The sequence below is a fragment of the Schistocerca nitens genome, chromosome 5 (genome assembly GCF_023898315.1).
Source record: "Schistocerca nitens isolate TAMUIC-IGC-003100 chromosome 5, iqSchNite1.1, whole genome shotgun sequence".
In the NCBI taxonomy this organism is placed as follows: Eukaryota; Metazoa; Arthropoda; class Insecta; order Orthoptera; family Acrididae; genus Schistocerca; species Schistocerca nitens.
This window is the reverse complement of record NC_064618.1, coordinates 327809433-327829324: the sequence shown is the minus strand read 5'-3', so window position 1 is coordinate 327829324 and position 19892 is coordinate 327809433. Positions and strand designations below refer to the sequence as shown.

General features: G+C 43.9%; 1 protein-coding gene across 2 annotated transcripts in view; it reads left to right on the top strand.

The window, feature by feature from the left end:
* The window catches only part of LOC126259355 (splicing factor 45), a 116603-nt gene that overhangs the window by 18222 nt on the left and 78489 nt on the right, over positions 1 to 19892 (top strand). For both annotated transcript variants that reach the window (XM_049956083.1, XM_049956082.1), the window contains 2 exons: positions 1720 to 1813; positions 18981 to 19251. In XM_049956083.1, the coding sequence (XP_049812040.1) occupies positions 1720 to 1813; positions 18981 to 19251 (365 nt within the window). The remainder of the gene's footprint in view (positions 1 to 1719; positions 1814 to 18980; positions 19252 to 19892) is intronic.

Here is a 19892-nt window from a genome sequence, read left to right as displayed (position 1 = left end):
GCTAGAAATCCCTGTCTGGAAACATTATCCTCCAATGCTACAGATATTCAGAAGTATAAGAGCCCACACCTGCCACTAGACCACCCTATCAACCGGAAATGAAAATTTGTGTGCATACTGTTGTTGTGACAGGAGTGGTCAGCGTCTTATTTTCTGAATGAATGCTGTCAGATCTATTGTGGGAAGGTGTGCTCACAGTTTGTCAGTGTACATGGTGCTGCCTAAAGGGTGACCTATAGATAGATGTTGGCCCCTAAAACCAGTCTATGACACTATTATATGATGTTACAGAGAGTGATTTGTACCTAAAATTTGTTCCTCAACATACCCTCTACAAGATGCTGAAGTTTGTGAATATCATTTGTTACATCCTGTATAACTGAAGGAGATTCCAAATAAATTTCAGGCAGTTTAAACTGAATGACTTATAAAGTATAAAAGTGGGAGAAAGAGAAGTGCGAAGTTGGTTTGGCATTGTACAGATAATCTGATAATGGTAATTTTTCCCAAAATGGGGGCCCCAGTTTGTACAATGAGAGATTTTTATTTATACAGCCTTTAGTATGTAACCATTAATACAGTACATTTAGTAGAGCAGATGAAATGAGAGATTTCTTAGGATTTTCAGATATTATAGTTCAATATGATTTGAATGCAGCTTACCTGCTGTCTGCAAACATTCCTAGTTGCAAGACTGATCTTGAATTTGTTCCTAAACATTTGCTTGTGCTTGGTTAGTACACCAGAAGTGGGTGGTTTTCTGGCTGAAGTGCAAATGAGAATCAAACAATATTATGAAAAGGAAAGTTGCCACTCACTATATAGCAGAGATACTGAGTCGCAGATAGCCCCCCCCCCCCCCCAAACACACACACATACACAAAAGACTGCAGCCTCTGGAAGCTGAAGCCACACTGAGAATCAAAAATAGTGAACCCATTTGTTGGGCCATGTCTCGGACAAATACCTATGTCGTTATTCTTCACTACAAATGAAATTACAGTTAAATCAATACAGTGAAATGAATACCCTTAGCTGCATACAGGCGTTGATACAAGCCAATGGGAGCAGTTGAAAATGTGTGCCCTGGCCGGGACTCGAACCCTGGATCTCCTGCTTAAATGGCAGACGCTTTATCCATCTGAGCCACCGAGGACACAGAGGGTAGTGCAATTGCAGGGACTTATCTCTGGCACACCTCCCGTGAGACCCACATTCCCAACTTATTGTCCCGCACTATATTCGTAGTGCTCCTGCCCATTACACATGTCCGAAAGAACAGATACCATCTTCATATATATTCTTCACTACTCCAACAAGATATGAAAGAACATATATGAATTTGAAAGACTGGAAGTGAAGGACATGCAAATTAATCTTTGTTTTAGGCTATGAGACATACTCAGCTGGCCCAGTTGGTAGAGCATTATCCACAGAAAACAAATGGTTGGATTAAGGGTCTGCTTCACCACAAAGCATTAATGTGTGAAGTAGGCTAAAAATTTCATTGTGATAAGAACAAGGCTTGAAAAATGTCTGTAATTGAATTTTAGCTGGAGATAAACTTACTTTTTTTATTTGTATTTATTAATTTTTGTAACTGTTTACCTACTATTTAGCTTGAGGATTATGTAAGTCTATGGATAAGGGGTAAGTGAAGTGTCCACTGTGAAATGTCTGTCTTGTAACTTATGCTGATGAATGCTGAAATTTTTGCAGATTTACGAGAAATAAGAGAGAGGGAGAAAGAAAAGGAAGAGGAGGAAAAGAGAAGAAAAAATAGAGATGACAGAGATAAACGAGGAAGAGACAGGTAAAGTATTCAACAACGTTATGAATTTTATTATTATTATTAGAAAAGAATGATTTAGTCTTTTAATTTTCCCACTTCCAGTACAGTCTCTTCCCTGTATTTTGTAGAGGTTCAGTATTTTTAAGGTTATTGGGTTTGTTCATAAGTTTACTATATCTGTTGGTGTAGTTGCAGTTTTTTTATTTGTGTATGGAGTGTTGGAATATTGAATGCTTAAATGTGTGTGTGTGTTCTAACTGTCCAGAAGGCAAGTTTCCAAGTACTGTAGATAAAATTATTTAATTGGATAGATAAAAAATCTACTCACCAAGCAGCAGCAGAAGATAAAAGATTGTTGTGATTGGCAAGCTTTCGGAGCCAGTGACTCCTTCTTCAGGCAGAAGGGTTGAAGGGGAGGAAGAAGGGTGAAGGAAAAGGACTGGAGAGGTCTAGGAAAAGGGATAGATTTCGGAAAAGTCACCCAGAACCTCGGGTCAGGGGAGACTTTACCGTACAGGAGTCTTTCCTTCTCATTCCATACGGTAAGTCTCCCCTGGCCCACAGTTCTGGGTGACTTTCCTGAAATCTACCCCTTTTCCTAGACCTCTCCAGTCCTCTTACTTCACTCTTCTTCCTTCCTCTTCAATCCTTCTGCCTGAAGGAGGAGTCACTGGCTCCGAAAGCTTGCCAATCACATCATCTTTTATGTGTATCTTCTGCTGCCGCTTCGTGAGTAGATGTTTGATCCATCCAATTAAATAATTTTATCAGTAATTGATTGTTTTCATTGTTACAAGTACTGTAGATAGATACATATAAAAATATCTTATCTTTTGGAACTGTCATTTCCTTCCTTAGGCAGGAAAACAGGGACAGATTAGGAGTGAGCAGATTGGAGAGGGGGGGGGGGTTACGAACAAGGGGCAGGTAACTCAGACTATTTGTGCTTTTATAATTATGTATCTTTCTGTGCGAAAAATAGAGTCATGCCAACAACTGATGTAGCACATGTGCAGGATTCAGTGAGTAGGGTAGAATGCTGCAAATTTTTGGGTGCACATATCAGCGAAAACTTGAACTGGAAGAAGAATAGTAATGAGCTTTTCAAATAATTAAGTTCAGTTACTTTTGCTCTTCATATAATTGTTAATCTTGGAAACAATCAAATTAATCTCGTGATATATTTTGCATACTTTCACGCAACAATGGCTTATGGAGTAATTTTCTGGAGTAACTCACCTCTTAGAAAGGAAGTATTGATTGCACAAAAGTAAGCAGTAAATAATATGTGGTGTTCACCCACGGACATCATGTAGCTACCTCTTCAAGGAGCTAGGCATTTTAAGGACACCATCTCAGTACATGTATTTGCTGAAGAAATTTGGTGTAAATAATCCATCAGAAATTGAGACGCACATAGAGTATCATATCTGCAACACTAGAGGGGAAAAATGATCTTTATGTCATTCAAATGATCAGTGGAACATATAACTGACAGTACTTAGAATCTCATCCCCTAAGGGTAAGTACTGGCAAGCCAATCTGTTTCTGTGTAATTTTATAGTTTTTTCCAGTGTATTTTCCTCTTCATACAACACATTAAGCAATTAAGTGCACATATTGTGGTATGAATATTGTAACACCTTCCTTCTTTTGTGATTTGGCATCTTCTGTTTTTGTAGAGTTATTTTATTTTAAACTTGTTGCTCCCAAAGTTTTATAGCTTAAAATATTTGGAGAAAGTCTTACAGTATTGTGTTAAGAGATAGCTGGTTGTAGCAAAATTCCTGCTGATGATAGCATTTGAAAGAGAAAACAAGAGCAGAGCAAGACAAAAGGTTTCTGTACACTTGCAAAATGGACACTGACAGGGTGTACAGAAAATGTGCTTTTTTTGGTTTGTTGGGTGAGGTGGTAATACCCCAGACCATTGAATGCAGCTTTCCTTTGCATTAGCATCAAAACCCCATGTCTTGTCACTGGTCTCTGTTCTGTTTAATAGGCCTTCTCAATCTGCAGTCTAACGGGAAAGAATGTTCAGAGAAGTGGTCATTAGTTAAGTTTTGTGGTTCTCTGAACGGTACTGGAACCCATTGAGTGCTGAACTTGTGGTATCTTAATTGCTTAGTAACATGCAAAACACACACAGAAATCTGCAGAAAGTTATCTGACAACTGAAACGTCAGCTTTTTATGAATTTTTCTATATCAGTTTGTTGCTCAGTACAGATGGACAGCCACTCTTGTCATCATCTTGAACGTTTGTCCTTCCATTCTTAAACAAATTATACCATTGACACACACCACATTCCCTGATCACATAGTTCACTTACACAGGACATATCTGACAATTAATTGAGATTTTTTGCCACTAAATACAACATTAAAGAAAGGATTTCATATTTGGTGGGATTTTCAATTGGAACACTTATGTTCGATGGATGTACAGACAAACAAGAAACAATGTGGCTTTCTCTCTATTGGAGCACTAACCACAATGACCTACTTCCCACACTGCCTGAAAATGGAGACTGCTTCCTGGATAGTCCCTGTGAATGACCACAGAGTTGTTCAGATGTGCCGCACATGATGAGTTAAGACATGTTTCCACCTATGTTGATACTTCACAGAAAAGCATCAAAGGCTGAACATGTGAAGGAAAGTACAATGAACAATAAGTGAAAGAGTAACACATTAAAATCTGTCATTGTGGGTGAGGAGGATGGGGTACCAGCAATAGTGAGAATTGCAGTTACATTGCTTCTGCTGCGAATATAGAGGATAGGGGTTAGAGTGAGCTTCTAAGAGCACCGTGCTATGAGAATTATGTCTATTGCTACAATCTGAATTATTTTATTCAGTGTAATTCTTCTGTTCTGCTCTGTGTTTTTTGTGTTGCTTGAGCCAGAAAGTCTCAGCAAATACCTCATGTTTGATGACAAACTGTGATCTTAAATACAGTATTTTCTGAGTAACTTCAGCTGTAGACAAGCCAAGAACAGAATGGGTTTATGGGCGACATGTGCTGCTGCTGAGTGACTGGTATAAATCGAAGCAGAAACCCAAAGTGCAATAACTTGTGAGAAGTTCAAGTGCAAATCTTTGATGCTTGCTAGTCCTTCACAGTGCAAGCAGTAATCAACATGAAAATTTTTAACAGCTATTATCAAACACAGTTGCTTCAGCTCATGTCTATATTATTTGACAATGTTTGCTACATTGATGGATCACTTAGTTATGTCCATGACAGATGCCAAATGAGGTGGAGCGATCGTCAACAATTTCCCCATACACATTCAGCATGTGTCAACAGGTGTAAAACAAAGAATACATTCAGGAAGTATGTTGATCATTGGACACAGCTGACGAGTACAATCATTGGTTCACAGATGCTCAGGAGCATAGACAAAAAGCCCCAACAATTTGTAAATGGTAAGAAATTTAGAATGTCCCACATGACATGGTTCAACATACTGAGTGGATAGGTAACAGGAGTGAACAGAACAGTAGCTATCTATGCAGATAAAATCAGTACAGTGGGGGAAGACAATAAGCCACAATGAAGATTGGCATATGCACTCCCACACAAACAAGAGCAAATGTAAGGTTAAAGAGGAAACCTCAGGCTGAAAAATAAACGTCAGGGTCTTAAGCTTAAGGGGACCACACTGTGGTTCAGGTTGAAAAAAATCGATTTTTGGTTTTCATCATATTTCGATAGATTAAGATTTTATTTAAGTACTCTGAAAGGATTTTGCTGAACAATTTTTTTTTTTCCCCGAGCATTTAAAGAGCATTTTTCTACCACGTGTGTTTATGTGCCACGCCGACTTTTCTGTCGCCCACTTTTCTGCATATATTTTAGATCTTTATATCCCCTACATTGCACGTTAGGGATCTTTTTTTTTTTTTTTTTTCTCCCGAGTGTGTTGGCCATCGTTGGAATGCAACAGTCGGTATTCTTTTGTTTGTGCTGTTTGTAAACAACACGCTTTCAAACACGCGGTTAGTTTTGTTCGAGTAATTGTTATACTTACATTTGCAGTGCTTGTTGACGTGTGTTTTGTTGTGTTTATTGAAGATGAAGAAACGTAAAGGCATTTTGAAGAAATGACAATTTAGAGGAAACAAGTTTAGAAGGCTTTCTGTACAAGATGTTATATCGCCTGGCAACAATGTTTCTAATTGTAATTCTTCAACAAGTGTATCATCAAAGAAGCTCTCACCATTTCAAGAGAGTTATAATGAATTTACTGTAAGTGACAAGGGGTGCAGTAACATTATTATAAATTTGAGAATATTATCAGATGTAATTTCTAAATTTGTACAATTTAGAGAGTGTGATGAGTCACAGAGTGTGAAAATTTGTGAGAGTGCCAGTGGGAGAAAAGGCCTAGCAATTGCTCTGGATTTAATTTGCACTAAATGCTCAGCTGTGATTTCATTTATGAGTTCTTCAAAACCAGATGCAAGTGGCCCTTATGAAATCAATACTAGAGTAGTTTATGCCTTATGATCCATTGGCAAGGGCATGGCTGCAGGGAGAACATTTTGGTCAGAGATGAACTTACATCAACCACCAAATAAATTTGAAAAACTGACTGCAATATTAGAGAAAGCTGTATATGAGGTCAGTGAGGAAAGCATGAAACTGGCTGCTAGGGAAGCAGTGGAATAAAGTGATGGATGTTCGAATATTGCAGTTGCACTTGATAGAAGTTGGCAGAAAAGAGGACATACTTCTCTGAATGGAGTAGTGACCGTCACGAGTGTAGACACAGGTAAAGTGTTAGATGTGGAGATAATGTCTAAATATTGCAAATGTTGTAAAGTCAATGAACATAAAGAACACAACTGTGTGGCTAATTTTAGAGGAATAGGTGGTGATATGGAAGTTCATGGAGTACAACAAATATTCCATCGCTCCGTAGAAACAAGGGGCGTACGGTACACCAAATATTTGGGTGATGGTGACAGTAAGGCATACAACAATGTGGGGAACTCTAAGCCATATGGAGATTCCATTATTAGCAAAATAGAATGTGTAGGCCATGTTCAAAAACGTTTGGGAACAAGACTGAGAAAAATTAACTCTTGATATGAGAGGAAAAAAATTAGAAGATGGAAAATTGTTGACCGGACAGGGTTGGTTAACTAAAACTGAAATAGAAAACTTGCAGGTATACTTTGGGCAGGCAATTAGGAGAAATAAAGAAAATCTGGAGGCAATGAAGAGAGATGTTTGGGCCATATTCTTCCATGAGTCCTCTACTGATGATAAGCCATGTCATGGATTGTGTCCATCAGAAGAAAAATACAGTAGAGCTCAGGCAACTGGAGAATCTTATTCTCACCAGCATTCTCTTCCTGCTGCTGTTATTACAGCAATTAAACCTATTTTCAGAGACTTGGCTCATCCTGACCTTTTAAGGAAATGTCTGCATGGGCAGACACAGAACCCAAATGAATGTTTCAACAGCATAATGTGGAACCGCTTCCTAAAACTGTATTTGTAGGCATGCATACAATGAAACTAGGAGTTCATCGTGCTATTATTACATTCATTTGTGGTAATATTGGAAAGTGTTGGATACTGAAGAAGCTGGGAATTAATCCTGGTGAAAATATGATCACTGAGCTGCAACATTGCGATAAAATGAGGATAGCCGATGCAGACAGGTCTGCATCTAATATGGCCAAGAAAGCAAGACAAACATCCAGGAAGGTGAAAAAGAAGCTGGAAGACCTGCTAGAGGCCAAAGAAGGGCCATCATGTGCAGCAGGACAGTTTTAATTAACTGTAAGTAACAAATTTTGAAAGATTTTTTCTTTAAAGTCAATTTCCCGCAAACTAAAATTTTCAGTATATATACCCCATTATATCAGAAACTATCATAGATAAATGAATGAAATTTTCAGAGACTCTGCATAACATAAAAAGCCATCTCTGGTACTACATTCATTAATATTCCCTCATTAGGAAGTTCACAAAAAATATTTTCTGTTGGAAAAAAATTAATATTTTTTGTTAATAAATTTAAAAAAGTACTTCTTAAAAACTATAAAATGGATAAAGTAGATTTTAGTGCAGTTGACTCTATTATCAGCATGTAACATACAGTAAAAATATTAAGGTCCTGCATCAAATAATTTTGTCAGAAATAGGTCAAATACTTGCCTAAATTAACATGGGTTAGATAGGCAGGGTGTGATCCCCTTAAGGGCACACCAAAGAAACAATAAGAAACGAGGGAACAATGAAAAAAATTCCGGATTTCTACTACATTTCAAAATACATGTACCAAATACATGTTACCGGCATTCATTAGTGCAGGCAGGCAACATCAATGACGATGTAGCACAGGTATCCTTTTGTTACAATATATTTATTCCTTCCTGAGTCATCTTTTCCTCATTTTCATCATGTTTATTAACCCTATACTTCAATACCTACATTCCTCCTGCAAACTTGCTCTTGCCATACCCAAAGAACCATTCTTCATATCTTTCCTGCAGTCTTACGTAACCTTTGGTTTTGCTCCCAAAGGCCTCCTCATATTAATTATACCCTTCTCTATTTGCAAAACATCCTTCCACCAGTCCCTCCTTAAATTCAAGTCCAAGCATTCCTAAGCCTGTAAGCACCTTGTCCTTGACCAACACTTGTACACTGTCTTTGCTAACCACCACTCTCAACAGCTGTCTAGAACCCCTGGATGTGCCAGCACACTCAATATAAGGTCCATGAAACAAGTCACAAACTTGACCCCCTGCGGGTTCGGGGGTTAAAATAGGCCCGCGGTATTCCTGCCTGTCGTAAGAGGCGACTAAAAGGAGTCTCAAATGTTTCGGCCTTATGTGATGGTCCCCTCTCGGGTTTGACCTCCATCTTTCTAAATTGTTCCTAAGAGTGAGCCAATTGGGGAAGGGCGCCTTACATGGTGCACTGTATCCGTCGTGCATTGAGACCTTTAGCCGACTTTTCGTCGTTGCGATGGTGTCCCGCCCGTTTTCCATCTCTTGGGCTAGGATACGTCCCTGGGTGCGATTACCACGCTGCACTCTGCAGTGTTGCTTTTATCTGCGACGACGACCTTGGACATTTTTGCACCTAAGATCCAGCACGGTAGCCAGTCCGTTGTGGTGGGGCCGCCATGTACCCTGTTGGTTGTAGCCCCCTGACAACACAGGGATCGCTCTACTGATGCCTGCGCCGTTAACTCCCCACGTATGCGAAGGAGTAGATGCCCATCTCCCTGGGGCATCAGGACTCCCGGCAATGGCCATCCTGCCAGGTGGCTATTGCTGCGGCTGGGTGGCGCCCGTGGGGGGGAGGGCCCTTGGTCGGAGTAGGTGGCATCAAGGCGGATGACCCGCAATGAAGTGTGGTACATCATCTCTCGCTGGCGGCCAGCCACCAGCAGTCTCTAAGCGTTCGAGGGCTCATTTTAAAGCTAACGTTTATGACCCCAAATCGTTCCCATCCCTGGCCACTCCATGGGAGGAACGAAAGGCAATGAATGACAGTGACGTCTATTCGCCCAGGTATCTTGTCTGCACCAGAGCTGATGGTGACTCGTTTCTATCCGTGAAGCCTCAGTTCTTTGTAGAGCATTTAGAGGACAAGTTTGGGGAGGTGGAGGGCTTGTCCAAAATGCGCTCTGGGTCAGTTTTGATAAAAACGGCATCCTCTGCCCAGTCATGCAGGTTACTTGCTTGTGACAAGTTGGGGGATGTTCACGTTACCATCACCCCACATAAGAGATTAAATATGGTCCAGGGTGTTATTTTCCATAGGGACCTCCTTTTGTAGTCTGATGACGAGCTGCACGCCAATTTAGAGCGCCGAGGTGTACATTTCATCCAGCGTGTTCATCGGAGTCCGAGGGACAATCAGGTAGCTACCGGTGCCTTCATCTTGGCCTTCGAAGGTGATACCTTACCAGAGAAGGTCAAGGTGATGGTCTACCGGTGTGACGTCAAACCCTATATCCCTCCCCCAATGCGGTGCTTTAAGTGCTGGAAGTTCGGTCACATGTCCTCTCGCTGTACTTCTAGCCTCACATGTCGAGATTGTGGACGCCCATCTCATCCCGATACTCCATGTGCTCCGCCTCCCGTCTGTGTCAACTGTGGAGAGCCTCATTCCCCTTGCTCGCTGGACTGCAGTATCTTACAGAAAGAACGCAAAATCATGGAATATAAGCCCTTGAACCAACTGACTTACACTGAGGCTAAGTGGAAATTTGAACGGCTACATCCCGTGCGCATGATGTCATCTTATGCCTCCACTGTCACTCCTGCTCCAACTCCTTCAGCTGCAAGATATACAGTCAGCTCTCAGAGTCAGAGGACCTCACCTGCCCCCTTGACAATGGGGGCCCCTTCTCTCGCTGTTGCTCCCACACCATCTACCTCGGGAGCAGCACCCACTAAACCACCGGGGACACCAGTCCCCACTTCTAAGCCGGAGAAGTGTAAATCTTCTTCGGCTTCTCTCGCTCGGAAGGGATCCCTTGGGTCACTCCCTTCCCAGGTTCCTACCAGCGGCACAGCAGACACCAACCAGTGCCTGAAGCAGCCACAGGTCGCTGGTCGACGGGCTTCGCGATCCTCTTCGGTCCCAGAGACTGACTCTGATAAGCCCTCTCAACAACGGCAACCAAAGGAACAGCGAGAGAAAACGACTTTGAAGACCCGTAAGTCCAAGACACCTGTGGTGGCACCTACTCCACCGCTACCTAAAAGCTCTGCGTCTGAGGATGAGGTGGAGATCCTTGCGTCCGCTGAGGACCTCGATCTCACCAATCCCTCAGACGCAATGGATAGCACTTGCACGGGTGCTCCATCGGAGGCAACAGGTGACCCAGCGGCGTAATCTGCCTTCCCAGTCCCGTCACGCCTTTCTCTGCAGTGGACAATACCATCCTCCAGTGGAACTGCAGCGGTTTCTTCCACCATCTAGCTGAGCTCTGCCAACTTATCAGCCTTCACCCTTTCTTCTGCATTGCTCTTCAGGAAACTTGGTTTCCAGCAATGCGAACCCCCGCCCTCCGTGGCTATCGGGGTTGTTATAAGAACCGGGCAGCATATGAAAGGGTGTCTGGTGGCGTCTGCCTCTATGTCCTTCACACTCTGCACAGCGAGTCTATCCCTCTCCAAACACCTTTAGAGGCTGTCGCTGTTTGGGTGTGGACGCCACAGGCTGTTACCGTCTGCAGTCTTTACCTTCCACCGGATGGTGATGTCTCGCAGCATGTCCTGGCTGCGCTGATAGCCCAATTGCCGCCACCTTTCTTGCTATTGGGCGACTTCAACGCCCATAACCCTCTTTGGGGTGGGTCAGTGGCAACAGGTCGAGGCGCCACCGTTAAGCATTTATTGTTGCAGCTCGATCTCTCGATTTTAAATGATGGTGCCTTCACACACTTCAGTGTGGCGCATGGCACATACTCCGCCATTGACCTTTCAATCTGTAGCCCTAGCCTCTTACCGTCTGTCCAATGGAGTGTGCATGACGACCTGTGTGGTAGTGACCACTTTCCGATCTTTCTGTCACTACCACGGCGTCAGTCTTTTGGGCGCCCTGGCAGATGGGCTATGAATAAGGCTGACTGGGACTTGTTCTCCTCCACTGCCGCCATTGAGCCTCTCTCTAATGATGACATTGATGCGGTGGTTCAATCGGTCACCACCGGCATCGTTACTGCCACCGAATCTGCCATTCCCCGTTCCTCTGGGTCCCCTCGGCGGCGGACTGTGCCTTGGTGGTCGCCTGAGATCGCTGCAGCGATTAAAGATCGCCGGCGAGCGCTACAGCGTCACAAGCGACATCCCTGCATTGAACACCTCATCACCTTCAAACGGCTGCGTGCGCGGGCCCGCCGCCTTATCCGCCAAAGCAAGCAGGAGTGCTGGGAGCGGTATGTGTCTACCATTGGCCTCCAGGTCTGGGCCAAGATCCGACGCCTCTATGGCTATCGGACCCCTGTCAGCGTCCCTGCGCTCTCACTGAATGGAGCAGTTTGTACAGACTCCGGCGAAATTGCCAACAGCTTGGCAGAGCATTTTACTCTTAGTTCCGCTTCTTCCAATTACCCACTGGCCTTCCGCTCCATTAAAGAGCGGATGGAAAGTCGGAGCCTTTCGTTTCGCACCCACCACCCAGAATCTTACAATGCTCCATTCAGTGAGTGGGAATTTCGCAGTGCCCTAGCCGCTTGCCCTGATACCGCTCCTGGGCCAGATGGCATCCACTGTCAGATGCTGAAACACCTTTCAGTGGACTGCCAGCGGCGCCTCCTCGATCTTTACAACCGTCTTTGGGTCGAGGGGGAGTTTCCGTCGCAATGACGGGAAAGCATTGTCATCCCCGTTTTGAAACGTGGAAAGAACCCTCTGGAGGTGGACAGCTACCGTCCCATTAGCCTCACCAACGTTCTTTGCAAGTTGCTTGAACGGATGGTGAGCTGGCGCTTGAATTGGGTACTGGAGTCTCGGGGCCTTCTGGCTCCGTCTCAGGGTGGGTTCCATAAAGGCCGCTCCGCCACCGACAATCTGGTGAGCCTGGAGTCGGCCATCCGTACTGCCTTTGCCCGCCGTCAGCACCTGGTCGCTGTCTTTTTCGACATGCGGAAGGCGTACGATACGACATGGCGTCATCACATCCTTTCTACGCTTCATGGATGGGGTCTTCAGGGTCCTCTGCCGATTTTTATCCGCAATTTTCTGTCGTATCGTACCTTCCGCGTGCAAGTCGCGGCCTCGTATAGTTCCTCCCACGTCCAGGAGAACGGTGTGCCACAGGGTTCTGTTTTAAGTGTCTGCCTGTTTTTAATAGCCATTAACGGGCTCGCTGCGGCCGTGGGAAGTTCTGTCTCCGCTTCCCTGTATGCTGACGACTTCTGCCTTTACTACAGCTCTACTGGCATTGCAGCTGTTGAACATCAGCTACAGGGCGCTATCCGCAAGGCGCAGTCTTGGGCTGTAGCTCATGGGTTCCAGTTTTCGGCAGCCAAGACCTGCGTTATGCATTTCTGCCGGCGACGTACTATCCACCCGGAGCCGCAGCTTTCTCTTAACGGCAAACTTCTTTCAGTGGTGGAATCACACAGGTTTTTGGGGGTGGTTTTCGATGCCCGGTTGACTTGGCTGCCTCATATCCGGCAGCTCAAACAGGCATGTTGGCGGCATCTCAATGCTCTGCGATGTTTGAGCCACACCCGCTGGGGCGCCGACCGATCTACCCTGTTCCGGCTCTACCAGGCGTTAATCCAGTCTCGTCTGGATTATGGGAGCCTGGCTTATGGCTCAGCTTCCCCATCTGCGTTGCGGGTGTTGGACCCAATCCTCCATAGCGGGATACGTCTCGCCACTGGTGCTTTCCGCACCAGCCCTGTGGACAGCATACTAGTGGAGGCAGGTGTCCCTCCACTGCGGTTACGACGCCAACAATTACTGGCTGCTTATGCTGCCCATGTTTTTAGCTTGCCCGGGCATCCAAATTACCGTGTCCTGTTCCCGCAGTCAGTCGTCCATCTGCCAGACCGTTGGCCCCGGTCAGGTTGTCCGATCGCCGTACGCGTCAAGGAGCTTCTCTCCGGGCTTGGGTTTTTCCCTGTTCCACCTCCTTTCCGGGCACCTCTGCGTGCACCCCCGTGGTGTGTTCCTCGCCCATGCCTTCGGTTCGACTTGGCACAGGGCTCGAAGGACTCAGTCCCTCCAGAGGCCTTCCGCCGCCGCTTTTATTCCATCCTGGCCACGTATCAGGGCTCTGGAATTGTTTACACTGACGGTTCGATGGTTGCTGGTCGTGTCGGGTATGCGCTAACTCTAGGGGACCATTCCGAACAACGTTCCTTGCCAGATGGCTGCAGCGTTTACACTGCTGAGCTGGTCGCCATCTTTCGTGCCCTAGAGTATATTCGCTCCTGCTCAGGTGAGTCCTTCGTTCTCTGTAGCGATTCCCTGAGCGGTTCACGAGCTCTCGACCAGTGTTTTTCTCGTTCTCGTCTGGTGATGGCTATCCATGAGTCCCTGCATACTCTTGCGCGTTGCGGCCGCTCTGTGGTCTTTGTGTGGACCCCCGGTCACGTCGGTATCCCGGGCAATGAACGTGTTGACCACCTGGCCAAACAGGCCACCGGTGAACCCACCCTGGACATTGGCCTCCCGGAGACTGATTCGCGGGCAGTCTTCCGCCGCGAAGTTCTCTCGCTTTGGGACACTGAATGGCGCAATCTGCCCACGCCAAACAAACTCCGTTCTCTCAAGGCGACGACGCGTGTGTGGCAGTCATCCATGCAAGCCACTCGCAGAGATTCAGTTGTTCTTTGTCGGCTCCGCATTGGCCACACCCGACTGTCTCACAGTTATTTATTGCGTCGTGAGGACCCGCCTCTCTGTCGCTGTGGGGCGGTTTTGACGGTGGTGCACATTTTATTAACTTGTCCGCTATTAACTGTGCTCAGGCAGACATTTGCGCTGCCTGATATGCTCCCTGCCCTTTTACTAGATGACTCTGCCATGGTGGACTTAGTTTTGCGTTTTATTCGGGCAGGGGGTTTTTATAGTTAAATCTGAGTGTTTGTTTTTTAGTGTTGATTCTGGCTTTTAGCCTCTGATTTTAAACTGAGTTTTTAATGTGTTCTTGGTGGTTGGCTTTTCCTCTTTTTTCTTCTCTATGGTCGGCCAACCACCGTCACACTCTGTGTGTTTTAATTTGTTTTGTCTGATCTCTGTTGGAGTCTTTCTCGTCCTGTGTCGTCTGACATCTTTCCTGCTGTTCGTTTTTTATTCTCTTTGGGCGGTTTTAATTTTTTGGAAAAAGGGACCGATGACCATCGCAGTCTGGTCCCTTTAATCCCACAAACCAACCAACCAACCACAAACTTGAACAATATGCCTCATACCACCTAAAGAAACCGTGCAGTCTGTTGAATATCTCAAAAATTCTCTCTCCCGCCTACACGCACACACACGTGCTTACACACACACACACACACACACACACACACACACATTTTCCTCTCGCACATCTTCCATCATTAGCACTGCACCAACTGCTCACCATCTTCCCAGCCAGCAAGACGTGCCTGGCTCCTTACTTGCCGACCCAATCCTGGCATATCTGCCCCCCCCCCCCCATCCCTAAGCACAATCATAACCCTAATGAAACTCCAACATCTCACAACTACAGCCCTCATTCATTCCTTAACCTCTCATTCAGACCCATCGCTGATCTTGAGCCAAAGTGCTAACCTTCTGTTCCACATTCAATTTCAGTCACAGTGTCCTAGATAAAGACTTCCTCTCATCCACCCATAACATCAACCGGAAAAGACATTTCACCATGCAATCCTAACCCACAATCAACGTTATTGCCCATTGAACCCTGTCCAGAACAGATCTAACCCAAATCCCAAAGGGACCCTCCTTCTCTCCCCCAAAACATCCTATCCAAATATTCCAGGAATTCCTCCCTTCTAGCACTGCTTCTCAGTTCTTCCGGGGGGGGGGGGGGGGGGGGGGCAATCGGAACACCTAATCTTACACAAACTGTGTCTCGAACTACCCATGAACTGAAAGCACACACACTATCATCGTTTTTCCTGCAGATAAAGTCTCCGCTACTTTTATACTTGACCATGAGATGTATGTTACAGAGTTGTATCGTCAGCCCTTGGGCACTTCGACATATAAAAGTGTTCCTCATGACTCCATTCCCTCCAACCAGACTGCAGTACAGAAAGTCTGTAAAACTGTTGGTTCCTGACAAGGATTCACAGCTGCTTCAATAGAACTCCTTATCCTTTCTGATCTATGCATCCAAATTGTGTATAAATACGTCACAAAATACAGAAAACCAACCATCTCCAGCCACCCCATAGTAGATGACTGTAAAGCTCCCACAGAACAGATCTCAGGCCTGGTTGATCTTCATCTCCAACTCATCATACAGAGCTTCCCATATTACATAAAAGATACCAACCACTTCTTGGAATGTATCAAATTCATCCCCCCCTCCCTTCCCACCTGGAAAATCTTTGTGACCTTGCTTTGCACTAACATCCCTTATCCTCACAGTCCTAGAACACTACCCCTCCCAACAGCTTCCTGAAAACCTTTTGAAAACCTCATTTATTGTCACCCTAACCAGCTTCCCCCTTCCCCATAACCACTTCACCTTTGAGGGCTAGACCTACAAACAAATCGGGAAGACTTCTTTTGGATCAGCAGGTTCCTGTCATAAGTCCCCCTTTTCATGTGTTGCATGGAAGAGGCATTCTTCAATATGGAGAATTCTCCCCCCCCCCCCCCCCCCCCTACTTAGCACAGATCCAGTAAGTTTAAAGATGTTGAGACGGGAACATCTGACCTGCATGACAAACAAGGAGTTGGACGTCCTGTGACAGCAACCACTGAGTTTCACAAGCAAAATGTTGACAGATCAATTCAGGACGATCGTCACATCACTCAGAAAGAAATTGCAAGCACAGTCAGCATTTCACAAGAACGTGTGGATCACATTATTGCTTTGCTTGGCTATCGGAAGACCTGTGCATGATGGGTACCCCAGATGCTGACCCCTGAAATGAAAGTGCACAGACTTGAAATTTGCCAGGAACTCCTCTCGCATTATAAGAATGAAGATGATGCCTTTCTCCATTCAGTTGTGACAGGAGACGAAACATGGGTACACCATTATGACCCAGAGATGAAATGTCAGTCTATGGGATATTGACACAAAGACTTGCCCCAGAAAAAGAAGTTCAAGACGTAGCCCTCAGCTGGAAAAATCATGGCCACAGTGTTCTGGAATGCAGATGGTGTTATCCATGTTGATTTCCTCGATCGTGTAACAACAATAAATTCAGAGCATTACGTCACAACACTACGAAGTCTGAAATGATGGCTAACAAGGGTACATAAGGGAAAGGGAAATGTTTTCCTGCAGCATGACAACGCCAAACCACACACTTCGCATGCCACCACAGCAGAACTTCAGAGACTGAATCTTACCACCATACGGCATCCTCCATACAGTCCAGATTTAGCACCGTCTGACTGCCATCTGTTCCTGATAATGGAAGACGATTTGCAGGAACATCATTATACTTCTGATGAAGACATTGAGAGAACAGTGAGACTGTGGTTGCAGAAACAGAGTGTCGACTTCTTCCGTGACAGCTTCAGAAATTTGTTCATCGTTGGCAGAAATGTATCCAATTGGCTGGTGATTATGTGGAAAAATGATTATTGGTTTTAAAGATCAAATCCTAAGGATTATTTCTGAATTTGATTTATTAAAATATTCCCATCCAAACCCAATTAATGAAGGCAGAGGCATTACATTTCAGTCAATCCTCAAATTTCTGTAAACAACAAAAAATTAAATAAATGATCAATAAAATACTTCTGTTTTTGAAGTACTGCTCCAGTTTCATTAAATAGCTGCTATTAGTCTCCTGTTGCTATTTTAATATATGCATAACCATGTTGATGTTTATCAAAGAATAACAGTTGCTACATATGAAGGAAGAACGACAACTGATACTGATACATATGAGTTAGAATTGCTGTGATTTACCAGCATCGTCATTTTGCATGTGTGTGGAAGGGAAGTTGCTGGACTTTTCTTGAAATATGAGTTCTTGATATTTTATCTGTAAACAAACCTCTGTGTGGAACAAAATGCCTCTCTTGTAGCACCTGTGTTCATTATGTTCTCACTCTTACTAATTGACTCTGCAACTAAACAAACTCTTATTCATATGACCAAGTCTATCCTACCTGGTAACGGCACCAGACTGATGAGCAACAGTTACAAATTCATATTTTATTTCATTTCCTTAGGATTTTCCTAGCAACTCTCTGTCTGTCATCTACATTTTCTACAAGTAGTTTTGTGCATTTACTGTTGTAATCCTGCCAGACAGATCCATGGATCAGTCAAAACAATTATGCATATATCCAGTAAGGTTGCTAGGTGCAGTGTGGAGTCATACATCTATCAGCACCAGTTCATGTTGGTAAACAACTTTGGCAGATTTAAGGACTGCCCTGGAACACTTGAAATATTTGGCTGTTTTCTGGACACTGAGTTAGACTATGTTGATCACTGACATTGACATTTGGCTTACACATGGACATATCTATTTCCCTAATGTGGTGCTGTCTTCATTCTACCATGTGTTGTGCCATCTGTGAGTGAACTGATGGTGTGTGCCTGTGCAGAGAGAGTGGTTTGTATTGAAGTGCTTCCCAGTCAGTCAAACTTTATGTTCTCTAATGCTAACATATGACTTATTCAGAAAGTCTCTAGAGCTGCAGACAGCAAGCCGCAGACCCACACGTCTTCTCCTTATGGCCCATGACTATTTTATAAATAAAGGGCTAATCATTTGGAGTCGTCATATTTGTGATAGAAAAAGGCAAATGTGTTCCAGAGCTTAAAGATCTTCAGTGGTTAATAGAACTTGGATTTTTGACAGATTTAACTAATGAGTTAAATATGCTGAATATGAGGGTTAAAGGAAAAACAAATTAATATCTTATATGCACACAGATGTAAAGGCCTTCCAAACAGAAAACAAGCTCTTTATGAAACATATTGATAAGAAAACATTGGACCATTTCTCAAATTGTGAAAAACTGTCTAGGAAGCTGGGGTAAATTTTCATTAGAAAAATGATAAAATGAAATGCATTTTAATGCTGCTACAAAATCAGTTCAGTGAGAGATGTGTGTGACTTCATGATGGTTTCTGGTAAACTGTAGGTTTTAGCAAACTCTTAACTCGTGATATTGAGGACATACTGAATAATGTACAAATTAATGTGATGGATATTCAGCCTGACACTCTAGAAAACTCATTCTATGAAATCAGTGATCTTGTTAAACTTTAAGCAATTTGCCATCAAATTTTGAAGAATTGAAAAGGATTGCTTAGCAAAGAATTACAAGTTTTGGTAGCACATATTTACATTGGGGGCAGGGGTTCTTTCAGATAAAGATATGGGGAGTAGGAGAAGATGGCCTAAATTTCTGTTGTTCTTTACTTATTAAACTTAACCTACCTCTTGCCATTTGATGTGTTTATGGATGGCAGCTATTAAGTTATTCACCAGATTAAGGAAAATGTTTGACAATGCATGTGTTTGCAACTGAGTTCTGTTCATTTTTTACAGGTATGATAATTCTGATGAGAGGAGATCAAAGCAGACGACTGGTTTTGCTGGCCGCAGAGACAGTGATGAAGAAGAAGAGGAGAAGCCAACCACACCACGCGTGGGAGGTGTTGCCATTGCTCCTCCTCCCTCTCTTCAGGAACCAAGCCCAGCTCCTGCTGCACCTCCTGGGGCAGATGGACAAAAGTTACCACAAGTTTCTGGTGAAAAATATGGATTGTCATTTGGAGGTTCCGTTGCAGCCAAAATTATGGCCAAATATGGTTTCAAAGTAAGCAGTCATGTAAAATTAGTTTGAGATATATTGTGTTATACTCTGGTTACTGTTTGAAACTCTCAAAATGAGGATCGTAGGTAATAGATGCTGCACAAGTATACAGCCCTTTCCATTTTGCATTTTGTGTATACAGTCCCCCCCCCCCCCCCCCCCACACACACACAAAATAGCACATGTGCGAAGTCACACATAAGAATCATAATAACCTTGTGATGCCATTGGAATGCCTTGTTGCAATTATGTTAATGGTGAATCAGCTACAAATGCCAATCTCTGTACTACAGTGGAAAGAACTCTGGGTGCAGTCCAATTTGTACCCACCACAACCCTGCCACAAACCAGATTGAAAAAGATAAGTGGTGCTTTCCCTTGCTGGATATAACAGGGTGTATAATCCCTGGACAACTGGGAAGTCTGGGAAAAACCCAGAATTTTTTCATCCAGGATAAACTCGGGAAAAACCCAGAATTTTTCATTATTTTAATTTTCAGTCAGATTTTTTTAATTTTGACTGGTAAGAACAGAATAACTCAAACAAAGAATTCTAATTTTGCCTGCTGCTGCAGTATAATGAGAGAATAACACCTAAATAAAATTTCAGTTGCAAAGAAAACGTGCCATTTACAATAACAAAA